At 38.2% G+C, this 26,063-nt stretch overlaps 1 protein-coding gene and 1 long non-coding RNA gene across 2 annotated transcripts; one reads left to right on the forward strand and one right to left on the reverse strand.

Moving 5' to 3' along the window:
• Positions 1-2,534: 2,534 nt before the first annotated feature.
• Positions 2,535-24,310, reverse strand: HACD4 (3-hydroxyacyl-CoA dehydratase 4). Its single transcript, XM_001495346.7, has 7 exons — positions 24,009-24,310; positions 22,585-22,688; positions 19,904-20,031; positions 11,642-11,754; positions 7,700-7,806; positions 4,673-4,798; positions 2,535-3,781 (listed from the first exon to the last, which is right to left on the reverse strand). The coding sequence occupies exons 1-7, from the start codon at positions 24,044-24,046 to the stop codon at positions 3,699-3,701; spliced, it is 699 nt and encodes a 232-aa protein (XP_001495396.3). The 5' UTR covers positions 24,047-24,310; the 3' UTR covers positions 2,535-3,698.
• LOC138920391 (uncharacterized) lies at positions 7,802-11,316 on the forward strand. Its single transcript, XR_011431489.1, has 2 exons — positions 7,802-7,963; positions 10,683-11,316. It is a non-coding gene; the product is annotated as an uncharacterized lncRNA (long non-coding RNA).
• Positions 24,311-26,063: the final 1,753 nt, after the last annotated feature.

The following is a 26,063-nucleotide window of genomic DNA, read 5'->3' on the forward strand; positions in this document are numbered from 1 at the left end:
CAAGGTTCTGGGGTACAAAGTGAACAAGACATGACATTCCTGCCCTCCTGGAGCTTATATTCAGAAAATGGAAATCAGTAAACCATCATGTAATAAAGAAAAGCATCCAGGAAACGTGTTATAAATTTCCTACTTCTGTATAACCCTTTATAATTTACAAAGGCTTAATTGACCATAGTTCATTTGCTCTTCATAACAACCTTGGGCAGTGAAGGAAACTGGAACTCAGAGAATCATTTGGTTAGTAAATATTGGAGTTGGATTTCAAGTCAAACTCAGTGCTCCTGCCTCCAGACCATGTTCTCTCTCACAGGACCCCATGGTTCAACTGAATATCAGGAAGGAAGTACACAAGGATACCTGCATTCATCTGATGAATTGAGACATATTTTTACTAATTGATTTTCATATGCAATTGACCGTAACCTTTTTTAAGATGAGATTTAAAACTCCAGCTACTCTGAGCAAAGAGAATAATTAGTTAATAATTCCTATTTAGTATGTTTAAAAACTGTTTAAACCTGAAAAAATGAAGACCATCATCTCAGTTCTAGAAACAGAGAACTACATGGTATGGTGGCTTTAATATAAGTTGTTATTAGCAGTTTTCTGTTCAAAGTGGAAATACTTCAGACTCGAAAGCAGTGATTCTCACACTGTAGTGTGCATGAGGCTCATTTAAGGAGCCTGTCAAAATGCAGATTCCTGAGCTCATCCGAAGTTGCTGGTTCCACAGGCCTTCAGTGGAGCCCAGGAATCTGCATGCTAAATAAACAACTTTAATTCTGGGACGCTTGCTCCCTGGAAGATATTTTGAAAAACTGTCCTGGAGAAAAGTGCCATATCGAAAGTAGCATATCATTCAGACCCAGAAGAAGAAAGTAAACATTACCTGAACAAAGGAGAACATGATAATGTTTACAAAGCAAAAATAAACAAATGAGAGGAAGGTGATGGGGCAAGGAGAGATCATTTTTAGCACATTTTAATTTTAAATTAATACTTTGGCACAATAAAATGTAACTGTTTTCTTTGTACATAAATTCAAATAAATATAAGATTCTTTCTCTGGAGAAACATTTTGGATGTTGCTCTTATATCTACTTCATCTTTAGAAAGCAGTATAGATTCTTATATGTGACAACTTGCTCAAGCTAGACAGAATAAAGTATAGTAAAAAAAAACAACAGCTTCTCTGAGGGACTTCAGTGAGATGTGGTACATTCTTTAGTGACAAACTTCTTTGCAGGAAGCTTGGTAAAGGTTTTATAATGTTGTGCTGTGCCTGGCACATTGTAGGCACAAGAGAAGTGTTTCTTGAATGAATGTAGGCATTGTGTATGCAGCCGACTAGGGATCAACTCATTCCACTAAGCTTAACCTGTTTATTGAATGAAAATCTAAGACCAGGAAAAGCATACTGGAGAGAAATAAAACGCATCTATACTGAATGGATATGTTTGGAAGAAATGTTAGTTACTGCTTTTCATTCAACAACTTTGATAAAGAAAAAGCCTGAGGACTCTGATGATGCTACATGCATGTGTGTGCGTACTTGTATTTTTTAGGCAGTCTTTTGCTGAGTGCTGAGATAACTTCTTCAAAGCAGTTTTGATTCAGAGCAGTTTTACTGCCCCCCCCCCCCCCCCCCGCCTTTTTCAGCACCAGAGGCACTGCTGATGTTGATTCCTGCTCCTTAGCTTGGGTGACTTAAAACTTCAGGCAGTGAAACTTGGCATTTCAAACTCCGAAGAAAGATCATTTAAAAAGTTGTCTTACGCTTTCAAAATATCTGTTTCCTATTTCATCTATATTAATTAGATTTGAGAAACTAAGCCTTTGATGACACTGAACAAAATGAAATGGAGATCTGATGGACATATGGTTAAAACAGATAGCCAAAGAAATCAACTGTGCAATCTGGGTAACATCCGATTAACTAGATGTTTACTCAACGTCTGGGTTTCTTAACCTGGGGAACATGAACTTGAATGGGAAAAGAAATGACATCCTTATTTTCACTAACCTCTAAAAAAATTTAATATTTCTTTTGATTATGAATATAGGCAACCAACCACAGTAATATTAACAATTGTAACTCTGTCACCAGAGGAAATCACAAGAGTTTTTTATGTTAACAATTGTTGAAGCTATCTCAAATTATTGTCAAACCTCATCTCAATACTTCAAAATTACCATAATTATAAATATACTTGTATTTATTTTCGGTCTTCTATTTTTAGAAGTAGAAAGCTTCTTTAGGTAATCTGGTTTAAAAATTAAAGTATCATTTAGTAATGCAATTTTAATTTCCTCTAATGGCCTAATAAAGTATAGTTTCTCTAATTCTTTCTCTTCATTTTAGTAATCCTAGATATCTATTTCAGCAGTGTAAGTAGCCATCTTTATTGGGAAGAAGCTAGACTAGGTCACCGAAAATTTGGAAATGGGTTCTGTTCTCTTTACACACTAAAGCGTTCAGTAATTTTTTTTTTAAATTTAGAAGTGAAATAAACAAGTTTAGAAACAAAATGTAGCTTCTTAAAAGGGTAATTTTAATACTTTAAAATTCCAAATATATTAAATTTATAAATATGTCAATTATCTTTATTAATACTCAATTGTTTCTTTTCAAATGTTTTATTTGGTGGAAATAAGATTACTTATTTTTTTATAATTACATTTTTATTACTTGGTTGTTCTGTCACAAAATATTTAGTACTCTTTTACATAGTCACTGGATAAGATGATTCTATAATTCTTTCAAGAAAAGTGAATGATATACTAATGTTACAGAAATGATTCTATTAGTCAACTATTCACATGTGTTTTAGATTTTCAAAGAAAGGAGCATTTTTCAAGACTATAAGCGATGACATATATGACTTGTAGTAATTAGCAATAATAATTCAGGAATAAATAATCTGAAACGTCAGTAGTCCTTAATTTTCTTACCTCTTTTAAATGATTTACTATGTTTTTGTACCTTTTACCTCCTGTAAGGTATGTATAAGGCCTGATTATGTTTAAAAAAAGGAATATGGGGCATTATTTGTATAATTACCAAAGGTCTTTTTCTGTTTTCATCAGAGCCCTCTTTTAAAGCATCAAAGCTCAAATAACTTGTGTAATATTAATGAGTACTCTTTCAGGGTTTGGAAACATGTTTAATTTTCTAAGTGTGTCTAACGTTTACGGTGGATGTTAACTCTGGGGACAGTGACATCTGTCTATAAAATATGTTACTCTAGACTACGGCAGAGCATATTCCACATCACTCCCCTCCTACAGACCTGCTGCTATTTGGGAACTCAGAAGTGAAAAGAAATAAATGTAAATAGATGTAATTTAGGTTAACAACTTCAGTTTCTTGGTTTAATTGAATCTACTCCAGGTAATCTCCTATTTCTCATTAACCTTACAGGAAAATAATGGGGCTTCACACAATATAAATGTAACTGGTATAAAATCCACAGTTTTAGGGAAGCAGGTTGTGCAGAGTATATGTTTTGAAAATACAATGTGTGAGAAACACAGACTGCTGTGATATGTCTAGAGTTTTAGAGAGGAGTGCAATTATTTCATGTCAGGTTTTGTCAAATCCTAGGTATTTTCCCACCAGAATGCTTCCTGGTTTGTGTTTGCTGCGCTGAATCCACAAGCCTGTCTTTTCTTGTGTCGCATTGTAATGCTGTGCTTCAGATTTTCCTCTTTTTAATGGGGAAGACTCTGAGCATGTCACTTCTTTCGGAGTAAAGATGACTGTAGGTAAAATACATACCTAATGTGGAGAAGGAAGTGGCAAAATAAGTACGATTGATTAGCCATTTCTCTGGAAAGAACCATGGTTGTAAAATACAGTCACAGAGCTGCCTGAAGTCCAGGGACCAGACACTTGCAAGGGAGACTCAAAGAAAGAACACTTACAGGAGTGTCTAGATTTTCTGCAGAAGGGTAAGTAAAACAAACCCCTCCATCTTACTATTTTGTTTATTGCAAGGAATTAATTTTTCTTTAGGGAAGCTGTCTCCACTTGCCCTGAAGTTTCACATTTGTCTTCTCTTTGATGTGTTGTTTTTGTAAATATGATAATTGTTACCTTCTAAAGGTAATCTTTTTCTTGGGGATTTGTAAAGGTTAGAGCTGGAGAAACTAAAATTTAATAATGGAAGGCTTTTTCCCAGTTTCCTGGGAAAAATTAATTGCTCAAATGTTTTCAACTCTTTTTGTTCCATACACTTTTTTTGGGTCTTTTGCACCTACTCCCACTTGCCTGCGGGGAAATGCTAGCACATAAGGCCAAACAGACATGAAACAAAACAGATATCAATGGAAAAACAGAAACACCCAAGCCTGCTTAGTTTGACATCTAGGTTTTGTTTGCAGATACCTGTGTCCAATGTAAAAACGTCTAAATTTCATACACAGCGTAGTTACATATTCTGCTAGTAAAATTGTTCCTGTTCATACAGTGAAACAGTGATATATTTGATCTCATGATGTCCTGGAAAAGGCAGTATAATTTCCGGGTGCTTTGTTAACAAGGTGTAGTTCATCGTGTCAGGCTTCCTTTTCGGTCTCTCCCATGTTTGCAGACCTTTCTGTTAAGGTCGATGGTGGCACTAACCAAAAAGCAGGGGAAGAATACAAAAACAAAGCAGACGCCACTTACCTATAAAGAGCATCATGAGATATATTTTCAGCACGTATGGGAAATAGATGGATAAGTCAAAGGGCAGCGTTGTGGAGTAAGTGCCAAATGATTCAAAATAAGGCAGTGACTGATAGACGGCAAATGCTGTGCAAAGAAAAAGGAGGAATCATGAAGGTTTCCCTCCTTAATCTGTTACAGGGATATGTATGTATGTCTGCATAGCTGAAGGCTATTTTGAATTTGATCATGGCAGTTTTGTGATAATTGCTGAATCCTTTAGCTAAAGCTACAGGGGTTTGTTGTTTGTTTGTTTTTAAAGATTGGCACCTGAGCTAACAACTGTTGCCAATCGTTTTTTTTTTTTTTCTGCTTTTTCTCCCCAAATCCCCCCAGTGCATAGTTGTATATTTTAGTTGTGGGTCCTTCTAGTTGTGGTATGTGGGATGCCACCTCAACATGGCCTGATGAGCGGTGCCATGTCTGCGCCCAGGATCCGAACTGGCGAAACCCTGGGCTGCCAAAGCATAGCGCATGAACTTAACCACTTGGCCACGGGGCTGGCCCAGAAAGCTACAGTTTGATATAGAAATCTGAAAGATTAAATTGGCAAGGCCATTACAGCAGTGTGACTTGTTGAATTTTGGTCCATCTTATACTTTGTTATGTCTACAGAGAAATAGTATACAGTGTTTCTTAAAATGATATCTCAAAACACACCTGTCCCCTTAGCCTCAAATAGGGGTGACAGCCAAATGAGTTTGGAAAATGCTGCTTATATTTTCCTCTTGGAGTTTCACAACACACATTAGTATAGTAGATTCTGAAAAGTTCTGCAGTAAAGAAACTGGTTTCACCCAACATTTCCTCAGTTTAACTAGCCTTGGAATAGCTCCTCCTTCCTTCCCATGCCCCAGCAGTACTTAATAAAAACCGAGGAAGTCTGAGAAATGCTGGCCTAAATAATTTTGAGGGAGGAGGTTGGGGTGTCAGATAAAAAGAGAGAGAAGTTCTATGAAATTGTACCCTACATATAGATTTTTGATAACATTTCATGGAATAAAATGATAATGTACTATGGTTATGTAAGAGGTTATCATTAGGATAAGCTGGGGCAAGGGTATATGAGAACAATGCAATAGTTTTGCAACTTCTTGTGAGTCTAAAATTATTTTTTAAAGTGTCTTTTTTTAAAAAGATGGAGGAAAAGTCAGTCGCCCACAGCTACTAGAGCCAGACAGAACAGGCTGAGTGGCATTGGCACAGGGTCTGCAATTGACACCAAGGCATACCATCGAAGATTTCCATGGGCTACACCTCGGTCTCTAGCATTTTATCAGTAGAGTTGATTTGGTTATTCACATGGATTTAGTTTTTCTCTCACATTATCAGATGGGAAACTATAGTTATTAAAAGATATTACAGTTATCAAAAGTCAAATATGTTTTCTTAACTGCATGTTTTTATACTTTGGGAAATTTGAAATATATAGAAACATATAAAGATAAAATTAGTCACCTATATTCCACCACCCAGAATTAATCATTATTGACATTTTGTCATATGTGCATCTAGACTTTTTTCTGTATATATTTTGCTTTTAATGGCAAGAATAAGTTTATGAATCTGATTTTAATAAAAGAATCTGTGTTTTATGGTAACCATATAGGAACATGGCTTTTCTGGAAAGAAGGCTTAGAATTATGGAATAACTAGAATGGAAACCTTTCCTATACATTTATCCATCCCTTATTTTTAGGAAAAGATTAGTCATATTTCTACCTTACTCCTTTATATATGGTTTACAGTATTTTTCCTATGATATAACAAAGGACTGTACTTGATAAATGTTTCAATGAGTGAGGGGTTTCATTCTCAAAGTAATGGCAACCCTTTTTTTATGGTTTTCAAGAAGATTATTGTCTAGGTTCTCTTGGCATAGTCTATTCCAAAATTTAATAATTCTTCCGTTTGAAAACAAAACAAATTTTAAAACTCTGTCTAATATGATTTACTCTAAGCTCCTTTTCTTTGGTCATCGGTAGATAGAAAACATGTGGTTCTATTGTATATACTTTACAATTATTGCCAACGTCACCATCATTTTATGTTAAATCTGTTTCTGTATATTTTCCCTTAGTTACTTTAACATGCTTTCCCAATTTCCTTATGCCTTCACTTTTCAAAATCTTTAATCACATCTGTTGCAGAAAGTTCTCTATCACTCTGCCAAATCCCTTACAGAAGGAAGCATCTATTTCCTCAATATCCTCCAGCACTTTGCAAATTGATGATTTTCATCGTTTGATTTTAAGTTTTAGGTTTACAGTTAGGCTAAGTAGTTAGCCTACTTTGTATTGTATGCAGTAATTCATCCAGCGTTTATTAAGCCTGCATCCTAGGTTCATAAAAGGAAGGAAGCAAGGAAACAAAGAGAAGCCCATATCCCCATGGCACTTAGAGGCTAGTCAGGGAAACAGATATTCACCAAAAAATCACACAAGTATCTAAGTACAACCAAGATAGATCTTATCAAAGAGAGATTCATGGTGCTGTACTAGGGGGAGTTGCCTTAGCTGAAGAAGTCAGGGAATCCTTCCCTGAGAAATTGCTCATAGACCTAAAGGTGGAGTTAACTTTTGCTGGCAGAGACTGGGATGCATGGTAGATGGCAAGTGGAATGGACAGTCCAGCCAGAGGGAACTGAATTTCTATGCATTGAAAAGAATCACTGAATCACTAAATGTTAAACCCCTTTTGGATGAGTAAATAGACTCAGGTTAAATGATTTACCCAAAACTCAAACAGAGATAATGAAGTTAAGGGCCTGTACTCAGATGTCCTCATTCCTCCTCCAACATTTTGTCTACTGTGCAGCACTGCTTCCCCCTCTACCTTCGTTTCTTAATGCTTTGCTTCTTTGCATCAAGGGAAGTATGCCAGGAAAGAGACATTGAGTCAGCTAAGCAGTAGCAAAAATAGTAATTTAATCATCAAAGAATTTGGTGAGCCATTATAACTAGATTGCTTTTGTCACAGTTTTCTTACCTTCAGCAAGAACACACAAAGGATAAACGGGCATCCATAGTGTTTGACTGAGCCACGTCAAGATGGCGTAGGATATTCCAATGACTGAAAGCATGCTGTAAGTGTACCTGCAAGGAGACAAGGAGCTCGTAAACATCATTGGCTGCTGATGTCTGAGGAATAACAGAAGAATGAAATACCTTACTATGCAATTAAATACACAGATAAAACTGGAAAGTGTGCAAATTCCATTCTTCATTTCCTATCATTTAAGCAGGAGAAGAGGTAAAAAAAAAAAATGGTAGGAGTGTCACCATGTCAGTCTGGTTTGTCTCATGGTGTGGATCATGTATAATTATGGAGGTGAAATGAGAAAAATGTAACCCTTATACCCCAGCAAATGACAGTTACAAATTTCCTTGATTAGTGACTTCAGTTTCACTCAGAAGCCAGCCCATTTCATGCAGCAAGCAGCTAGGTTTTTAAAGACAGAAATACTTGTAAATATCTAGGGAGTGAATTTTAAAAATAAAAATATGATTTCTAAATCCTTATTTGGCATCCCTCAACTTATGTGGTTGTGCCATCTTGTGTGATCAGTTAATGAACTGGCTTTAGGAGCTTGTTTTGGGTACAGTAGTTTTAATCCTGCCTTTGAGATGTAACAGATGAAGTGGTCTCATCTTTTTTTCTCTCTCTGACTAGGCTTAAGCATACATCAGAATCAACCAGAGGGCTTGCTAAAGCACAAATTGCTGTGCCCTATCCCCAGAGTGTCTGATTCAGGGGGGTCTGAGGTGGAGCCTGAAAATCTGTGTTACAAACAAGTTCCAGGTGATGCTGATGCCACCGGTCCAAGGACCATATTTTGAGAACTACTGGATTGGGCAGTACATACATATGGCAAAATAAAATCCAAAACCTTGAAAACATGAATGGAGAAAAGTAAATCTTTCTCTCATTCCAGGACCCTATTTCCTCAGAGGCAATGACCAATGCCAATTTCTTATGCATTCTTTCAGAAATATTTTTGCGTATACTTGTCTATGTGTATATAGACTATATACTAACAGTGCAAGCCCTCATCAAACATGGCAAGTTACTAAACTTTTTCATCTTTATCAATCTAAATGAAAAATGGTATCTCACTATTTTGTGTTTTTTCTCTTATGAGAGTAGGTAAGTATCTTCTCATATGTTTAAAAGCCACTTTTGAAGAAGTCCAGTGTATCTTTTTTCTTTGTTGCTTGTGTTTGGGTGTCAAATCTAAGAATCCATTGCCAAATCCAAGAGCACAAAGATTTACCCCTATGTTTTCTTCTAAGAGCTTTAAAGTTTTAGCTCTTACATTTAGGTTTTTGATCCACTTTGAGTTAATCTTTGTATACGGCGTGAGGTAAGGGTCCAACTTCATCTTTTTGCATGTGGATATCCAGTTGTCCCAGAACCATTTGTTGAAAAGACAATTTTTACCCATTCAATGGTTTTGGCACCCTTGTCAAAAATCAACTGATCATAAATGTGAGAGTTTATGCCTGGACTGTCAATTCTGTTCCATGATATATCCCTATGCCAGTATCACACTCTTGATTATTGTTGCATTGTAGTAAGTTTTGAAATTGAGAAGTGTGAGTTTTCCAACTATGTTCTTCTTTTTCAAGATTGTTTTGGCTATTCTGGGTTCCTTGGGTTTCCATGTGAGTTTTAGGATCACCTTCTCAATTTCTGCAAAGGAACCAACTGGGATTCTGATAGAGATTGAATCTGTAGATCAATTTGGGGAGTGTTGCCATCTTAACAACATTCAGTCTTCAACCCATAAACATGAGATATCTTTCCATTTATTTAGTTCTTATTTAATTTCTCTCAACAATGTTTTATAGTTTTCAGTGTATACATTCTGTACATCTTTTGTTAAATTTATTCCTAAGTACTTTAATTTTTTGATGCTATTATAAATGGAACTGTTTTCTTAATTTTGTTTTACCTGGGTCATTGCAAGTATATATAATACAATTGATTTTTGTATATTGATTTTTTGTTCTACACCTTGCTGAACTAGTTTATTAGTTTTAATATTTGTTAGTGGATTCCTTATGATTTTTTATATACAAGATCATGTCATCTGCCAATAGAGATAATTTTACTCCTTCCTTTCCAATATGGATGCCTTTGACATCATTTTCTTGCCTAACTGCCATGGCTAGAACTTCTAGTACAATGTTGAATAGAAGTGGCAAGAGTGGACATCCTTGTCTTGTTCCTGGTCTTAAGAGGAAAGATCAGTCTTTCATCATTAACCATCATGTTAGCTGTGGATTTTTCACAGATGCCTTTATCAGGTTAAGGAAGTTCCTTGGTCTTTGCTTTTAAAACAGTCATTCTAGGGTAACTTTGGAAGATAATTCTGCCCCCATTTTACACAGGAAAAAAAATTGAGTTGCAAAAAGTTTAGGTGCTCAGGAATTTCTCTCCTAGGTTAAGAGAAATGAAAACATATATGCACACAAAAACCTCGTACATGGATGTTCACAGCAGTATTCCTCATGACCAAAAAGTAGAAACAACCAAAATGTCCATCAACTGATGAATGGATAGATAAAAAGTGGTATATCAATACAATGGAATATTATTCAGCCATAAAAAGTAATGAAATACTGAGACATGTTACAACATGGATGAACCTTGAAAACGTTATGCTAAGTGAAAGCAGCCAATCACAAAGGCCACATATTTTATAATTCCATTTATATGAAATGTCCAGAATAGGCAAATCCATAGAGATAGTATGTTAGTGGGGGCCAGGGGCTGAGAGGAGGAGAGAATGGGAGTCACTGCTAATGGGTTTGGGGTTTCTTTTGGGGATAATGAAAATGTTTTCAAAATAGTAGTAATGGTTACACTTATCTTTGAAAACACTAAACCCCACAAATATTATACTTTAAAAGGGTGAATATTAAGATATATGAATTATCTTAGTGCTATTGTGTTTGTTTTTTATAAGGTTAAGTGATTTTCCCAAGATGGTACAGCAAGTAAGCAGTGGAGGTGGGGTTCATCCTGAGATCTTCTACTTCTGTGTTCAAAAGTCTTTCCATGACATCATGATACCCCTCTCAATGCAAAAGTCACTTTGTTCTCCAGTGAGTCTACTGAGCTTATCTGAGACTGAATCGACACTGAAAGAGTCAGGCGTACCAGAGAATAAGACATCAGAAACCACAGTCCTGGATGAGGCGCCATGTCTCATGAGGAGGGGCAGTTCTCAGCTACGAAACCTGAAGTAGCAGTTACGACACGTCTGCAAAGTGAGCCACTGAGCAAAGGGGACTGTTTTACAGCACTGCTGGTAGAGATAAGACTAGGCTCATCTCGTTGCAAAGTTTCAGAATTAGAAGAAAATCTAAGACAATCCAGAGCAAGCGTTCTTAACCTGAGGTTCCGGGATTTCCACGGAGTTCACCAAAGAGCCTCAGTCAGTCATCTGAACCTGGCGGGACTGTAAACAAAAATGTATGTGGACGGGCATTTTTTCCCAGAGAGATGAGGCCCTATATTGAAAATATTCTCCAATTCACAGAAACCAACTTTGTAAATTCTGACTATGATATAATAAAAGTCGTGCTTTGCTTATTAAAGTAACGTGTACCAGAGCAATTGCAAGAAATGCCTTTCATTAGCAAACAGCTGTGAGGTTTATTCCAAATTGGTGTTATGCCAAGTCTTCTGCTGGAAACCTGAATGCGCTGATTTGCTCTTGTAATACCACGGTAGGTTTTCATTATCTTTGATATGCCCATTATGGAAAGCACTAAAAATACATTTCCATATCAAGATAAAATAATTTGAAAAGGGGTTATGTTTTTCTCTCTCATTCAGAGTAACCAAATGCAAGCAGCTATTACTGGTTTCACTGTAAAAAACAATTTGACTTTGTTTTAAGAGATTATTTTGTCTCCTTACCTAACCATATCCAATAGATTCCAAAAGAAGAATAAAACACACACCACGTATTTCCCTTGGACTTCCTCTTGACTGGTGATCACCACAAAGAGGATGATTATTCTCTCTGTGAGCTAACAAAGAAACAGCAAAGTCGAGAATTAGGATCATCTGTTAAGCGTGTAGGCAATTTTCTAATTTTAAAAACCAGAGTTTCTCTTAAAAGCACGTTTTAACTGGAAAGAAGTACACTAAACTGTTAACATGATCTCTGAGGGAGCAGAGTAATGGATGAATTTCATATCCTCCTTTTTGTTTTTCTATATTCTCCAAATTACATATAATGAATAAAAAGATAACATATATTTTATCTGAGTCAGGATATTTCCCTTCTTGTGATACACGCACACGTTTTTGTTCACTTTGGCAAGCTCTCATTGAGTGTCCATGACGTATTACATGCTAAGACTATATATATGGTAGGAGAATGTGAGGCAATAACCATAACACATGTGAATAATGCGGTCCTTTAAAGAGCACAGGTGAGGGAGACACCTGCCTGGGGAAGGGATGCAGAGAGATTTATGAAGACAGGCACCATTTCAGTTGGATCTTGAAAAATAGACAGGGGTTTGTCAGGTGGACTGGAGAGGAGGAATGGCATCCGAGGCCCAGGGAGCAGCCTGAGCAAAGAGGCAGAGGTGTGAAAATGCAGGGTGTGTGTGTTGGGGAGTAATGAGGACCCCTGGGGGGGGAGGGTTCTGCATAGAAGGGAATAATAGGGGATAAATTGAAAACATGGTGGGGGCTGGGTTGTGAAGGGTTTTGAATGACAGGCTGAGAAATTTCAATTTCATCCAACAAGGACGCCATCGTAGCTTTTCAGGTGGAGCTGGGTGTGGGGGAAGGGAAGTAATATAATCCTAGCCCTCATAAGCTAGTGGAAAATGAAAAGAATTCAACATATTCATTTTTTTCCAAGTCAGTAAGCATTTGCAAATCATTGAGAATTCACATGCTTACGGCTTAGCTTCAATTACTGACCTCAAAAAATACATTCCTCTTTCCCAATCTAAATGTAATGTGCTTTCTTATGTTGTATTAATATCCCCAGTACACTCTGCATTTCTTGTTTTTTTTTTTTTTTAATAGAATATTTTACTTTGCTCTACATGGTCAAAGGAAAATATAGTTGAGATTGAGGGAGCATATTAGTGATAAAGGAAAGGGAGAATTGCTTTCTATTTTTCAATAGCTGTTTTTATTTTTAAAGCGGATCAAAGAGAAAAGACTGGGATAATCTATGACTTAGAATCATAGGCTGTTAGTCCTGGAAAATCACCTAGTGCAGAGAAATCCAAGATTTGCCAACAGCAGCCCACATGATCAGAAATCCACATGTATAAGCTATATCAGCATACTTATGACTACCACGGTGAGTCAAGAGGATCTTTGCTTGGCTAAGGGAATTAGATATGATTCAAACCTTAGTCAATCTATGGAAGCTATCTACATAGCTGTTTTTCTTTTGTCAGTCTTTCTTTACGATGCCCTAGTTTCTTGATTTAATTTAATTACATTTATATAATGAATTATACTTAACTGCAATTATAATTACTGAATGAACCAAGCTTGCTGTCATGTCACCTGGCAGCCTTCAGATACAAGATCTTAGCAGTAAACAAGTACTTAGGCACCACCTAATCTTACATTTGATCAGTGCCTGCTAATTAAGAAATCATCTAATTTTTGATAAAAATCTCAGGAGATATACACACCTGAAGGCATACACACAACACATATTTCTAATTACATGGCTGACTATTGAAAGAAAAAACTTAGATACTTCTTGATAAGACGGATCTCTAGGGGACCTTCTAGATACTAGCCCAATACCACCTTTTTGTGAATAAGGAATTTGGGAACCAGAGAAGGTAAGTGACTTGCCCAAACTAGTGGCAGACTTGGGCGCCACTGTTTTCCAGAGTTGTAAGCTATTCGTGATGTCAGGCTGCCCCTTAATAATGGGTACAGAGGAGAAAATCTCCTAAAAGAGACTGCAGCTGCACAATGAAACTCACCATGTTGAAAATCATCACTTGAGGGTCTGTGGCGTGTTAGTGATGGAATCCCAACTGCACAGAAGTCAGCGATCAACATGCCCCCAAAACACAACCATGTACTTACATGGAGGACCACCCCAACAATCTCGATTTAATTAACAAATTACCTGATAGTTATTCAAACTCTAACTTGACCGTTCAATGGCAATACAATGGGAGAATTTAGGTGGAGATATTCGTAAATTGATAAAAGCCAACATTTATTGGTTACTTTGTGCCCAGTTCTAAACATACACCATCTCATTTAGTCTCCATAATGACCCTAAGAAGTAAGTGCTCATAGTATGATCTGCCTTTTGCAAAGGATGCTGCATCTTACAAAGTGAAAGTGACTTGCCTACAGATCTGGAATCAAAATCTAGACACTGTGATTCTAAATCGCTTGTTCTGAAACAATTAAGACATTTTCACCTTTGTTATTTTAGGGGCCATCCCTGCACCTAACATCCAGGTTAGAGCCTACTCTTTAAAGAAACCTGCCTTCAAAACTTAAACCTGAAAACAAGACCCTCCTTATCTAAATCAACACCAGAACAATTTTGAAGAATAGACTTTTTAAATTTATTACTTTTGACCAGTTATTTGGAGCTGACACTTGGGAACACTTAACACTTTATCATTTTAAACAAAAGCTGTGAGAAAATGACTAATTACTAATGAATGGTCTTGGAATGTTTAGTGTAACTCAAACAGCTAGAATAAAAGTACAGTAAAAACCACCCTATAACTTAGGCCAAATTAAACATGGTGGTAATGTGGTCTACTCAGAAGTAAGGCAGCCATAAAATAAAAATACTTTGCATTTTTTCTGTTCTATTTGGCAATCCTAAACTCCAGGTTAAGCAAGGACCAAAATTAAGTTGTTACTGTATAGATGGCAGCTAGCACTTTAGTTATTAACTATTGAAGGGGTAAAATGAAGTTTCAACTAGAGGGAGAATTTCTAGAATCTTAAAAATAAGTTAGTTTTAACCTCACAGACTATTATTTTACTAAAATGATAACCCAAACTGTTTCAATCCTGTGAACTTTTGTTGACAATTTCAGAAACGTACCCTTATATGTTCAAAAACCACCAATTACTTTCTTCTGTAAGACAAAAGCATTTAAATAATACTATTTATATATTTTTTGTTTATTTATTCATTTTTCAATAGATGTTCATTGAGTGCACTGCTCTGGGTCCCGGGGGATCAAGCCCTGGTCCCAGCCTCATGGTATTTACATCCTACTTGGTGAGACAGACAGTAAACAAATGTGACCTTGGGTAATTTATTTAACTTTTGTGTTAAGTAATTGCACTGGAGATAATAATTAGTATTAGTATTAAATAGTAAATATTATACAGGATAAGTTGTGAAGATTAAATGAGTTAATGCATGTGAAGATCTTAGGAAAGTGTTTGGCACGTAGAAAGCCCTAAATAAATGTAAGCTATTATTATTAAGAAAATAAACATAATTTAATGTAGTGATTAGTAGTATATTTATAGGAAAACACATTTTTTCTATATAATTAAGACCATTAGTGAATACAAAAATTAATCTCAGCATCTTTAAAATTATACTATGAATATAGCTTTATAGTTATCACACTGAAGAACTCCATGGATCAAAGGCGAAGAATAGAGGCAAAATCTAAGATCTCATCTACAGAGTGAATGCTGTATTATCTACAGAGATATCTATGGAGTGTGTGCAATTCAGTCCCAAGAGGCTTAAAAATTTTGAGAGTCTCACAGCTCCATACTATCTTTAGTACAATTTTATCTCTAACAATATAAACCTGTTCCCAACTCAAAACTGGAGAGAAAAATCTACATGATTTTATGGAAAACCAGAAGATTATTGAATCTAGCAATGCAAAGCAGCACCTGCTTCACAGATAAAAAGAATTTAGGGTGAGGGGCTGGCCCCGTGGCCAAGTGGTTAAGTCTGTGCGCTCCGCTGCAGGCAGCCCAGTGTTTCGTTGGTTTGAATCCTGGGCACGGACATGGCACTGCTCATCAAGCCACGCTGAGGCACCGTCCCACATGCTACAACTAGAAGGACCCACAACGAAGAATATACAACTATGTACTGGGGGGCTTTGGGGAGAAAAAGGAAAAAATAAAATCTTTAAAAAAAAAAAAAGGAATTTAGGGTGAAACTTGGCTGTTTTCCTGAAAGGTTTATTTTAAGACCCTCCTTTGGGATTTCCTTCATATATGCTCTCAGAAGAATCTGTGACTGTGAAATCTTTGGAGTGGTTTTTGGCAAGCAGATCCCTGCCTGCCCTTATCAGAAATAGGAGGTAATATTGGTAAATATAAAAATAGATCTTGCAATTTGGGCTCACAAATGGAATTTTTTAGGCACAATAATTTGGGAGTAATAATTCCTAGTATTTTGATTTATAGATTTTAAAAGCTGTGTAAAATTAATACAGGTACAGCAGTGTTTATTATGATGCAAAGGGAAGGATGCAGAATTTAGCCATTTTAATTCAGTTATATATGAAGTCTTTGCATTTAAAGCATTTCTCAAAAGGTAAAGGAGTAAACTGGATTACTCTGAGCGGTTCCTAAAGGTCCTTCAGTCTAACGGCATGATACGAAGGTTAGTTTTGTGGATATTTTCCTCTCTCTTTGAGTTGAAACATCCTAAAGCTATGTCAATAGAAACCTCTTTCTCAGGCTTCCGCACAAGCAAAGTCAGAGCAAAGCCCTTCAAAATCAATATTTCAGGGTTGGTAGTGTTTCCGCTCTGTAAAAGCCACATTGTTTTGATTAAATCTACTGAAATAAACTGATTTCCCAATTCAGCTTTTTTTTACTAAAGCCAATAAAACATGCAAGCTCATTTGGGAGGAAGGAGTTAGAGGGGAGAGATGCCTAGTTTTCACTTATATTTTCATTTCTCATAATAGTTATATGCCCCCTTTGGACGTTTTTTACTATCCCATTTTAAGTATATCAAAAGTTTACTATATTTCCTTATGTAATTTTAATTGGCATGTAATTATTTCCAAAAATGGACATCTATAAACAACTATTTATGTTATAGTTTTGCCCTTTTCCCCTTATGTATATATTTTTTAAGTACATAAAGTATATATATCTGTGTTAAATTACAGTCTTATTGTCAATGGATTTCCCCCCTTTTTTCCTTTAGCAATTGTGTGTAACTTTAGAAATTCATAATGGCTTTTCCCTAACTCTCAAAATAAAGATGTGTGTATAAAACATTTAAAAATACACAGAACAAAACACAGAAAACAAACATACCCCCTATACACACACCACCACCATTTGATACATGGGATTGTAATTATTCAACTAGCTAATGTTTCCTACTGCCTTTTGGAATGACTTATCTTGATATTTTGGAAGACCATTTCCCAAAAAGAGAATTCATTTGTGACTCAGCAATCTCACAAAAATGTCAAAATAACACCACAAACATGCAGACATGTTCTTCAAACCACTTGAAAGCAGCTGGACACCATGCATTTTTCAAGATACCATATGTAATCAGCTATGGCTACCGTGTAAGTAGCTTAGCCACACTTTTAACTACAGTTTCTTCACTTAGAAATGGGGAAACAGGAAAACCAAGAATTATTACACAACCTTAGAGTTTTGTTTGGTTACTTTAAAGCAAGGACTTCAGAGTCATCTCATAATGAGGGAATTCTTCTAATTGTCTTCAGAACTCTAAAAAAGGAAGACCGGAGAAACTGAAACTTTGGATGTGATGATGTGTTTTTGAAGCTTTCTCCAATACCATGTCCAATGTGAAAACCGTAGAAAAGATAGTAAATGAATAAAAGAGAGAGGGCAGATAAAATCTCAAAGAGACAAAAAGAGGAAGCCAAACAATCAGAAGAAAACTGAATAATAATCAGCTCAGGACGAAAATGGCAATTGTCTTCTCTAATGTGGTGATCCCTGACTTCTTATCCCTCCAGACAATAAAGACTTCAAAATCATTTGAGCCCACTAACAGTAGACTTTGCAACCTCACCTTTGAAAAAAAGTTTCAATGTATATTTGCTATTATTTTTAAATTACCAAACCAGGATATAGCTTGATTACAGTGATCATATTTCTATAAGCCAAAACAGTTCTAATTAATAGTGATTAAAATCACACTTAAATATTCTGGAATTTCTGGAACTCCAAGAAATCAGATTTATAAGTTGTATCATAATTTCTATTAGCAGGCAAGCCTACACGATTTTGGAAAGCATAAAAAACGTGAACATTTTCTAGGCATATTGCAGGTATTCTGTCTTTTTTCCTACAAATTTGCCTGTCCTTTTTCTCACATGCATTCCCTACATTGGCAATAGCTAAAATAACACTACTTAACTTTGAAAATGCTGTTTTACCATGAAATTAATATTAGCCAATTTAGCCTAAAAAAGTAAAAAGTCCAAAAAAGTATACCAAAAGATGACTTAGACTTTAGATGAATTTGATCATTCTCTAAGCAAAATAATTCCATATGGTGGAATACAACTTTCATTTAACCTGGGTTGTTAATTCTGTTCTCTAAAATTAGCATTATGGAATACTGACACTATATGCATTTGGTTGTTAACAAGTAATAAACACCAATAAATCTTGTTCCCAAATAATATGCTTCTTCTGGGACAGATATGTACCCAATTTTATTTTGTAAGGAAATATGTTTAGGGGAATTCCATCTAGGTCTTGGCTAGCTAACTGACTGCTCTAGTCTTGGTAGTTTATACTCTAAATATTGCCCTGATTTTTATTTTACATTTGATATTTCAGCACTCAAAATGTCTTCAACCTAATGAATACTATTTCTCTACTTTTATTTCATAAGTAAAATTTAAAATTTCCCATAAACTTGTAATGCTGAATTCTTAATAGGCTCCTTAGAATTATATTCCTACTTCCATCTTTTAAAGTTTCATGGTATTTTAAGCAAATTTTAACACAAGGATCCATGCCACTCCTTCATTCAACAAAAATTTAAGGTGTATGTTTAGGTTCTAAGCACTTTGCTAGGTTCTGGCAGTACAATCAGATTCTGGTATTTTAATTATTTTTTACAATGCAAATTTGTCAAATTTAGTTATTTACCAATTTTGCTAATTCATTTTGTGAATATTTAAAATTATACTCATGTAACTATCTTTGTCTGTAGATTTTAAACACATGTTCATATAGGCACCTAACTCTTATCTCTCCCTCCTTATGGAAAATACCACTTTTTTATTTTTCTTGCCTTAATCCAGCAATGATTTCCTAATGAATCTCTACCAGTGAACTTCCCATCTTCCTTCAACCTGCCTTTAAAAGGAACATGGTCATCTAAGATTACAGACATGGTAGAAGGAACAAATAACAGCTAAAATAATACAATAGGTACCCCATATTGTCTTCTTAACTAAGCACTAGGAACCTATCCCACCCATTTTCTCAGTTATGTTGTTCTTTTCACATCATGTGAGGAAAGGCAGTTCAGAACAACTATATGACTTGTTTAAATTCATACAACTAGTAAGAGATAGAACTGGGATTTGAATCCAGGTCTGATTGGTGCCCAAGTCTTTGATTAGATTCTACTAGATAAACATGAATGATCTTTGCTTTCAATTTGTATTCAGTAAAAGTGGCAGAATGCATAAGAAGTGGCTGGGGAATATTCTATTCTCTGGAGAGAGATGAAGGGAACTTTTTTTATTTTTTGATCATCTGCTTTTTGCCAGATATCATGTGTGTGGTTCCCCGAAACAGCCCAAAGATTGTGAGTGATATGACCCCACAGTGGTAGATGGAATAGCCAGGAATCAAACCTGAGTCCGAATGGCTCCAATCCTATGCCCCTGCTCTGTCTTATACTGTCCAGGGCAGTGGCATAGCGAGAGTGGGAAGTGGCTGTGACATCTCCTCCCAGGAGAGGATCACGGCGGTGTCACACAGATCCCCAAGCGTCACTCCTCTGAATGTTTCCAGCTGACTATTCTAACTGTGCAGTGTTTTTGGATGAGGTAATTTTTCATGGAATTCTCCTTCTTAGTGACTTGGGTTGCAAGTTAGCAAGGGTTGGCTTTTTAACCGCCATAAAGTCAAGAGAGGCTATAAATAGAACAAAGTTAAGTATGAAACAGATTCCATAATACTAATAATGTGACTCAAACCCACCTGCAGGAACCTGGGAAGAAGATGGTTCGATTCAATGCCAACACATATGTGCAGCAACTCCAAGAGGGAGACGGATTGGCAAAGTCGCATCACAAGTCCAATGGCATAAAAAGTGTCAACCATGGAATCTGTGTCCAGCAAATTAAAAATATGGACATACTAAGTAAAAACTAGATCACAACCCAAATCGACGCGGCACTTTGAAACAAAATTGAGATTATTTACTTCCTTATTCATTGTACGTGTGAGAAATTTCCTAAATAGGCTACTAAATTATGAAGAATACTATGCAACCAAAGAAAGCACTTCAGATTATAGAACATTCTAATTGATCCTCTTCCAAAAAGAAATAAAAGCTTGAAAAAGAAGGCTTCATGGCCAAAGCTATAGCATTTATTCCCCATTTACGAGATTATAAGCAATTCCCGCATAAAAGTAGCCAGTTAGAATCTAGACGACATCAAATGCCAACAGATTGGAGGGGAGCTTATTAAAAAAGCTGCTGTGCTCACAGCTTTTCCATTGACAAGAAACTGACAGGGAGGAGAAAAATGTGATTTCAGAGAAGCTTTATGGAAATGACATTAATGATGCCATGATATCAAATAACATCTTATGTGTATCTAGCATTTGTGTGCTATGCACACTTAATTAGTGCTTTCTGGATCTTTGTTAGTTTTAAACACTAGAATTTGGGCCTCTGATGGGGTCTTTTGGAGTTTGCATTGCAGAGGGCACAAACGAAATACTGCATCTGGAGAGAGCTGAAATGGGAGGGATACAAATGTTCCTCTAAATAGGATAAATGTGGTGGTTTAAATTTTAAGATGAAATCCTGCCATGTTAAGAACCTCCTGGGGAAGACGTTGCTGTCTGTACTGCCTAGTGATCATTCACATGACGATATCTATTGAGCACTAAGGGTTTCTCTTCTTAGCAGCTCTGTAAGGTGGACACTATTACCTTCATCCCCAATTCATGGATGATTCCTGAGGCATAGACAATCCAAGGCCCTGCCCTTGCTGTAACAGAGCGTGATCGATTACACAGCTCGCCAAAGGAGGAAGGAAGCAGGTGCTTCTCGTTCAGGTGATTAGATTGCTGTTAAGCTACTCAATTTATACATTGACTCAGGAATTGTACTGAACCCCCACTTAGTTGTTTCAGTCCTATTTCAACCGTAGGAATAGGTTGCATTTCTTTAATAATAAGTAGCTTCTATAATTATAAAGGCAAGATAATAGTTAAGAAATAAATACACGGCTGACGAAAGCAATTTTTTCCTACTGGAGATGCCAGGCAGCATAAGAAAGAGTTCATTGCTTGCAGCTTGTGTTGGGAATGACCTGTAAAACGCCCACAAAGCCACAGCCAACTTCCAAGGCCTGGAAGTGATGATTTGTTTCTAAAGATATAAAGGAAGTTTTCCCAACCCCTGTGTTTTCCTCTCCTTGAAGACTCCCAACGCTCATAGTTGAAATTCAAGCCTCCAGTTGTATCTTTGGAGATTCTTAACAAAGGCAAGAACTGATCTGTAGATTTGTAGTAAGAAAAAGCAACATAAAATAGTCTACATTCCTCAGCAGTAGATTAATTTCCTTATTATACCAAAGTCTGGATTGATGAGCATAGCGTGATTTTTCCCAGATAGAGTCTATATGTTTGTTTTCAGCTGAAACCAGCAGTTGCTCAAATTTCAAGTCATGCAACAGTTGTAAACTGTGATGACACTTACCCATGTGGGGATGGAACATGAAAATAATGTTATTTTGACAGTCATTTAGTGATTCAGTTTTTGAAAACTGAAATGCTATTTAAAATCTTTACTTTTGAGGAAACTGGAGGAAGCTTATGACCTAAACCGTTAATGCCAGCTCCCATAGAGGTGACGAGTCAGCCACATTTTCTCAGGGGTACATTAATCCTTAAGGGGACCAAATACAGGCCTGAGGGATATTCAGTTTATCTTTCATTTATTAGTAGTCTCCAGTCACCTTAAACCTGAGGAATAAAAACAAGGAAAGAATTTGCTTAATTCCTGATTTCTCAGCATAAAACATTAGACTGGAATTTACAGATTTCCTCAAAACACACCAAATCTGCTAAGGTTTGGTGCAGAATCAGAAAGGAGAAGTGATGGGGCCAGCCCGGTGGTGCAGGTTAAGTTCGCACGTTCCGCTTTGGAGGCCTGGGGTTCGCCGGCTGGGATCCCGGGTGCCGACACAGCACAGCTTGTCAAGCCATGCTGTGGCAGGTGTCCCACAAATAAAGTAGAGGAAGATGGGCACAGATGTTAGCTCAGGGCCAGTCTTCCTCAGCAAAAAGAGGAGGATTGGCAGCAGATGTTAGCTCAGGGCTAATCTTCCTCAAAACAAAGGAAAAGAAAAGAAAAGAAAGGAGGAGTGAAATGGCACTGCCCCAGTACCATGTCTATGTTTTTAGGGCAAACTGTCTACTCAGGGAGAAGCCGAATCCTTTTCCCTCATCTTACCTCCCTCTTCTCCAACAAGGTTTGGTTTTTGCATTAAGCAACAAGTATACTTACTGAAAAATATCGTCCCTAAATTTTAGAGGAGTGAAGGATATTAGGCGAATCATAGAAGTTAAAAAATTAATGTAACCAGGACCAGTTAAAAACAAGGATTAAAAGTTAAAAATCCAAAACCGCTTTGGAGTTTTACCTTTTCCAAATGAAAAGAATCTGACTGTCATATTTGTAAATATCCATGAGTGGCCACAGAACTGGATTAAGTAGTAGATAAAAAGATAGATGTTCCTCCGATACCTATAAAGACAGGAAAATACCGTTAAACACTTCCTTTATAATCATCCTTTCAGCACTATACACGTGTCTTTTAACTAACCTACTGGGCAAGGTGAGTAAGCTTTTATTGGGTTACCCTTTAATGCACATCAGATTTTGAAAGGACCCACAGCACACACTGTCTGCTAAAGTGCATATCCTGAGTTTGCTTAAAGCCAACTATGGTTCCATTTCAAAGTCCACTTTCACCTTTGCTAAAGTTCTAACCTTGCCGTTTGTCAAGGGATAAAAGTAAGCATTGCAAAGATGGCTTTGAATATTTTGAAAAAAAATATGGATGGAGAAGGATTGATGTGGTCAATACATGTTCCAGTAGCTTAGCCTGCTAAGTGTGGAACTTGAGAGATAACTGGTTTATAGTTACAAGAGGGAGCATGACAATGGCATTCCCAAATAGTAGATAATTCAGTAACTGGACTGACTTCGAATGCATTGTGTGAGACGGGTCAGTATCTCGCCACTGCCTCCTACTATATTTTGCAAGAGCAGATAGGTTCCTTCATCAGACACCCATAGAAAGCAGTTTAGTCGCTAGGCCAGAAAAGGGAAGTCAAGCTAGGTTTAAAAATGGGTTGCTGGGGAGATGACTAAGAAAGATGGACAGATATATGGCTGAGGGAGTTAGGAAAAGCATTGTTGGAAGTTTTGCCTGAGGTTCAGAAGGGTGGTTGGAGTGACCCTGCCACTGTAGACAAGATTTTCTTGTAGTTGGAGATGTGCAACCTCTGAGAAACAAGGCAAATAAGTTGGGAAGCAGATACAGTGTAGCTTGATGATTTTGCTGGCGGGTGACACAGAGTGCTAAGGCAATGGGGAAGAGGAATTGCTCCCGTAAACCTGCATCAGAATGACTTGGTGCGTTAGCGCAGCATTCACATCCGCTATACCCCTGAATCAGTTTTCAGGAACAGGGCCCTGGAATCTACACGTGCGATATATGTTTCTAAACATCAGCCTGCAACATTGCGTGTGAGAAAGTCCAGGGAAGGGCTGCGGGTGGGGCGAGGGAGGAAGAGAAGGACTGGCAGAAAGCGCGGAAAAGGAAGGGGTGGCCGAGCAGGTCCTTCCCATTTCCTCCTCCGCAAAATGGGGGAAATAATAGAGCCTTCTTCCTAGAGTTGTCGGGAGAACTGAATTAGCTGGTACCTGTCAGGGGCTCAAAGGAGCGCGGGCGCCGGCAGGCTCTGCGGGGCGCCAGTGGGTGCCCGCCCAGCCGTGAGGGGGACCCCGCCCGCGGGGCCCCTCCTCCCGCGCCCTCCCCGGGTCTGCCGAGCGCCCTACCTGGGCTGCAGCCAGGCGGGGTGCGCCGTGGACCCCATGGGCCGCCGCCGCCAGGCCCTCCAGCGCCGTCGGGAAGGAGCACCTCCGGGAGCGCGGGAGGGACGGCCCCGGGCAGGCGCGGAAGGGCGGGGCCTCTCCACACTCAGCAATTTAGAAAAAAAAAAAGCCCAAGATCGTGCAATGGGCACGAGAAAAAACCAAGTTCCTGAAGTTCCTGCAGCGGCGGGAGCGCCCTGCACCACCACCGGCACGCGGGGCGCGGCCCGTGCGCGAGACCGGGCAGGCGGGGCGGCGGCCCCAGCGCGCCCGCGGTCCCCGGGTCCACGACGCTCCTTACAGAGCTCCTGATCTTTGGACGGCTGCAAGCCTCGTGGAAATTAATAGACCCTCCTTTCTGTTGCTGAAAGCGTGCAGACACGCCATCCCAAAGCCTCCCCAGATGCGTGGGCCCCAGGGTGGGCGCGTCTCCTTTCACCTTCACCTGTGAGAGCGAGTGGAAGAGGAAGCGTGTGGGCACACCTCCGCTAACACTTGGTTTTCTCTTAAGGGGCTTGATTTCTCCGGGATCAGGCATCCTGGCCCTTTAATCTCCCCTGGGTCCTCACTGATACTTGCAAATCCTTTTATCCACGTTGTGTTCATCTCCCTATCCTATGCCCAGCTCGCACATGTCTCCTTCATACTCAGACGATCTACCTACTACTTTGCTAATAAGATCCAGACCATCTTCCAGCTTCTCTGCCCTCAAACGGAAACTTCCCAAAATAAATTAAAAACAAAACAAACAGCCAAGAAGACACTTCAAGTAAGGGGGGGGGGGGGGAGGTGAGGCAATAACTTCTGATTTTTGAAGTTGGAAGGTAATAGTCCCATTTTACCCAAAGGAAAGTTGAGGCTTTGAAAAAATGTTATCGCTTGCCACAGGTCACGTGACTGATAAAAGGCAGTATTAGAACTTCGCAGTGGGCATTGTTCTCCCGTTAGGCCATAGGTTCCTTCCTCATAGTCCATTCTGATCTCTCACCCCCTGGTCCACCTGTCATCTCTCCATGTCACCTCTGCACCTCCACCCAGCCCCTGCTCTCCATCAGAGTCATCCCTCCCCTGCATTCACCACTCCCTTCTCAAAGGCACTCCATCAGTTACAACCCACTGCCTCCTCTTGCTTCTGCATCCTCTCCTTTCCACTGACTTTCACCACAATTTAAGAACATTATCAAATCTCTCCTACCCTAGAATTGAACATTTTCTCCTTTCTGCTTCTCTCTTGATGTAATTTTCTCTTTCCTTTTTCTCATAATTCCCTGCCACCCTCTCTCATAGCCAGGTGCTTCTTCCATCTCTGACCATCTTCCTCTCTCACAACACCTTACAGTTTGACTTTCCATCTCAACACTCTTGAAAATGCTCTCTCTGTGTTCATTTCTTCTCTGAGTCCCCATCCTGTACTCACTGTGCTAGGTGACCCCACACAGTCTTTGCTTTTTGGGAGCATTTGATCTAAAGGGAAAACTGTTACACAGGCAAACACTGGTGGCTAACCTGTCATCAATGTCATCTGTGCTCAGGCCAAGCAGTGAGAGAGGAAGAAAGTCCTGGATGGCTTGGAGTTGGGTGGGAGGGAGAGGGAGGAAAGACTGCCTAGAGGAAGTGACCCTTTATCACCAAACCCAGCCTCTGTGTCTATATCCTTCTCCTCCTCCACAAGTCTGCCACATTTACCAACTTCACCGGTCCTGCCTTTACCTCTGCAACTCTGTGTGTTCTGTTTCTCTCACCTCTTGTCCTCTCTCTTTCTCTAGATGGGTCCTTTTCTGCTCTATTTCCCCAAAAGTCTGCCCTGGGCCATCTTTTCCATTTGCTACCATGTTATCCCTTGGCACAGACATCCACTATGGCTTTATCCCAGGCGGACAGTGCTGACTGTATTATCTCCAGCTCTTACTTTTTTTATGAACACCAGCTCTGGCCTTTCAACAGCTTCTGGATGTTTCTGCATGAAAATTCTGTTGTAACTTCCAATTGAATCTATTTAAAATAAGCATCCCGTCTTTC

Source organism: Equus caballus, chromosome 23, assembly GCF_041296265.1.
Source record: "Equus caballus isolate H_3958 breed thoroughbred chromosome 23, TB-T2T, whole genome shotgun sequence".
Taxonomy (NCBI): domain Eukaryota; kingdom Metazoa; phylum Chordata; class Mammalia; order Perissodactyla; family Equidae; genus Equus; species Equus caballus.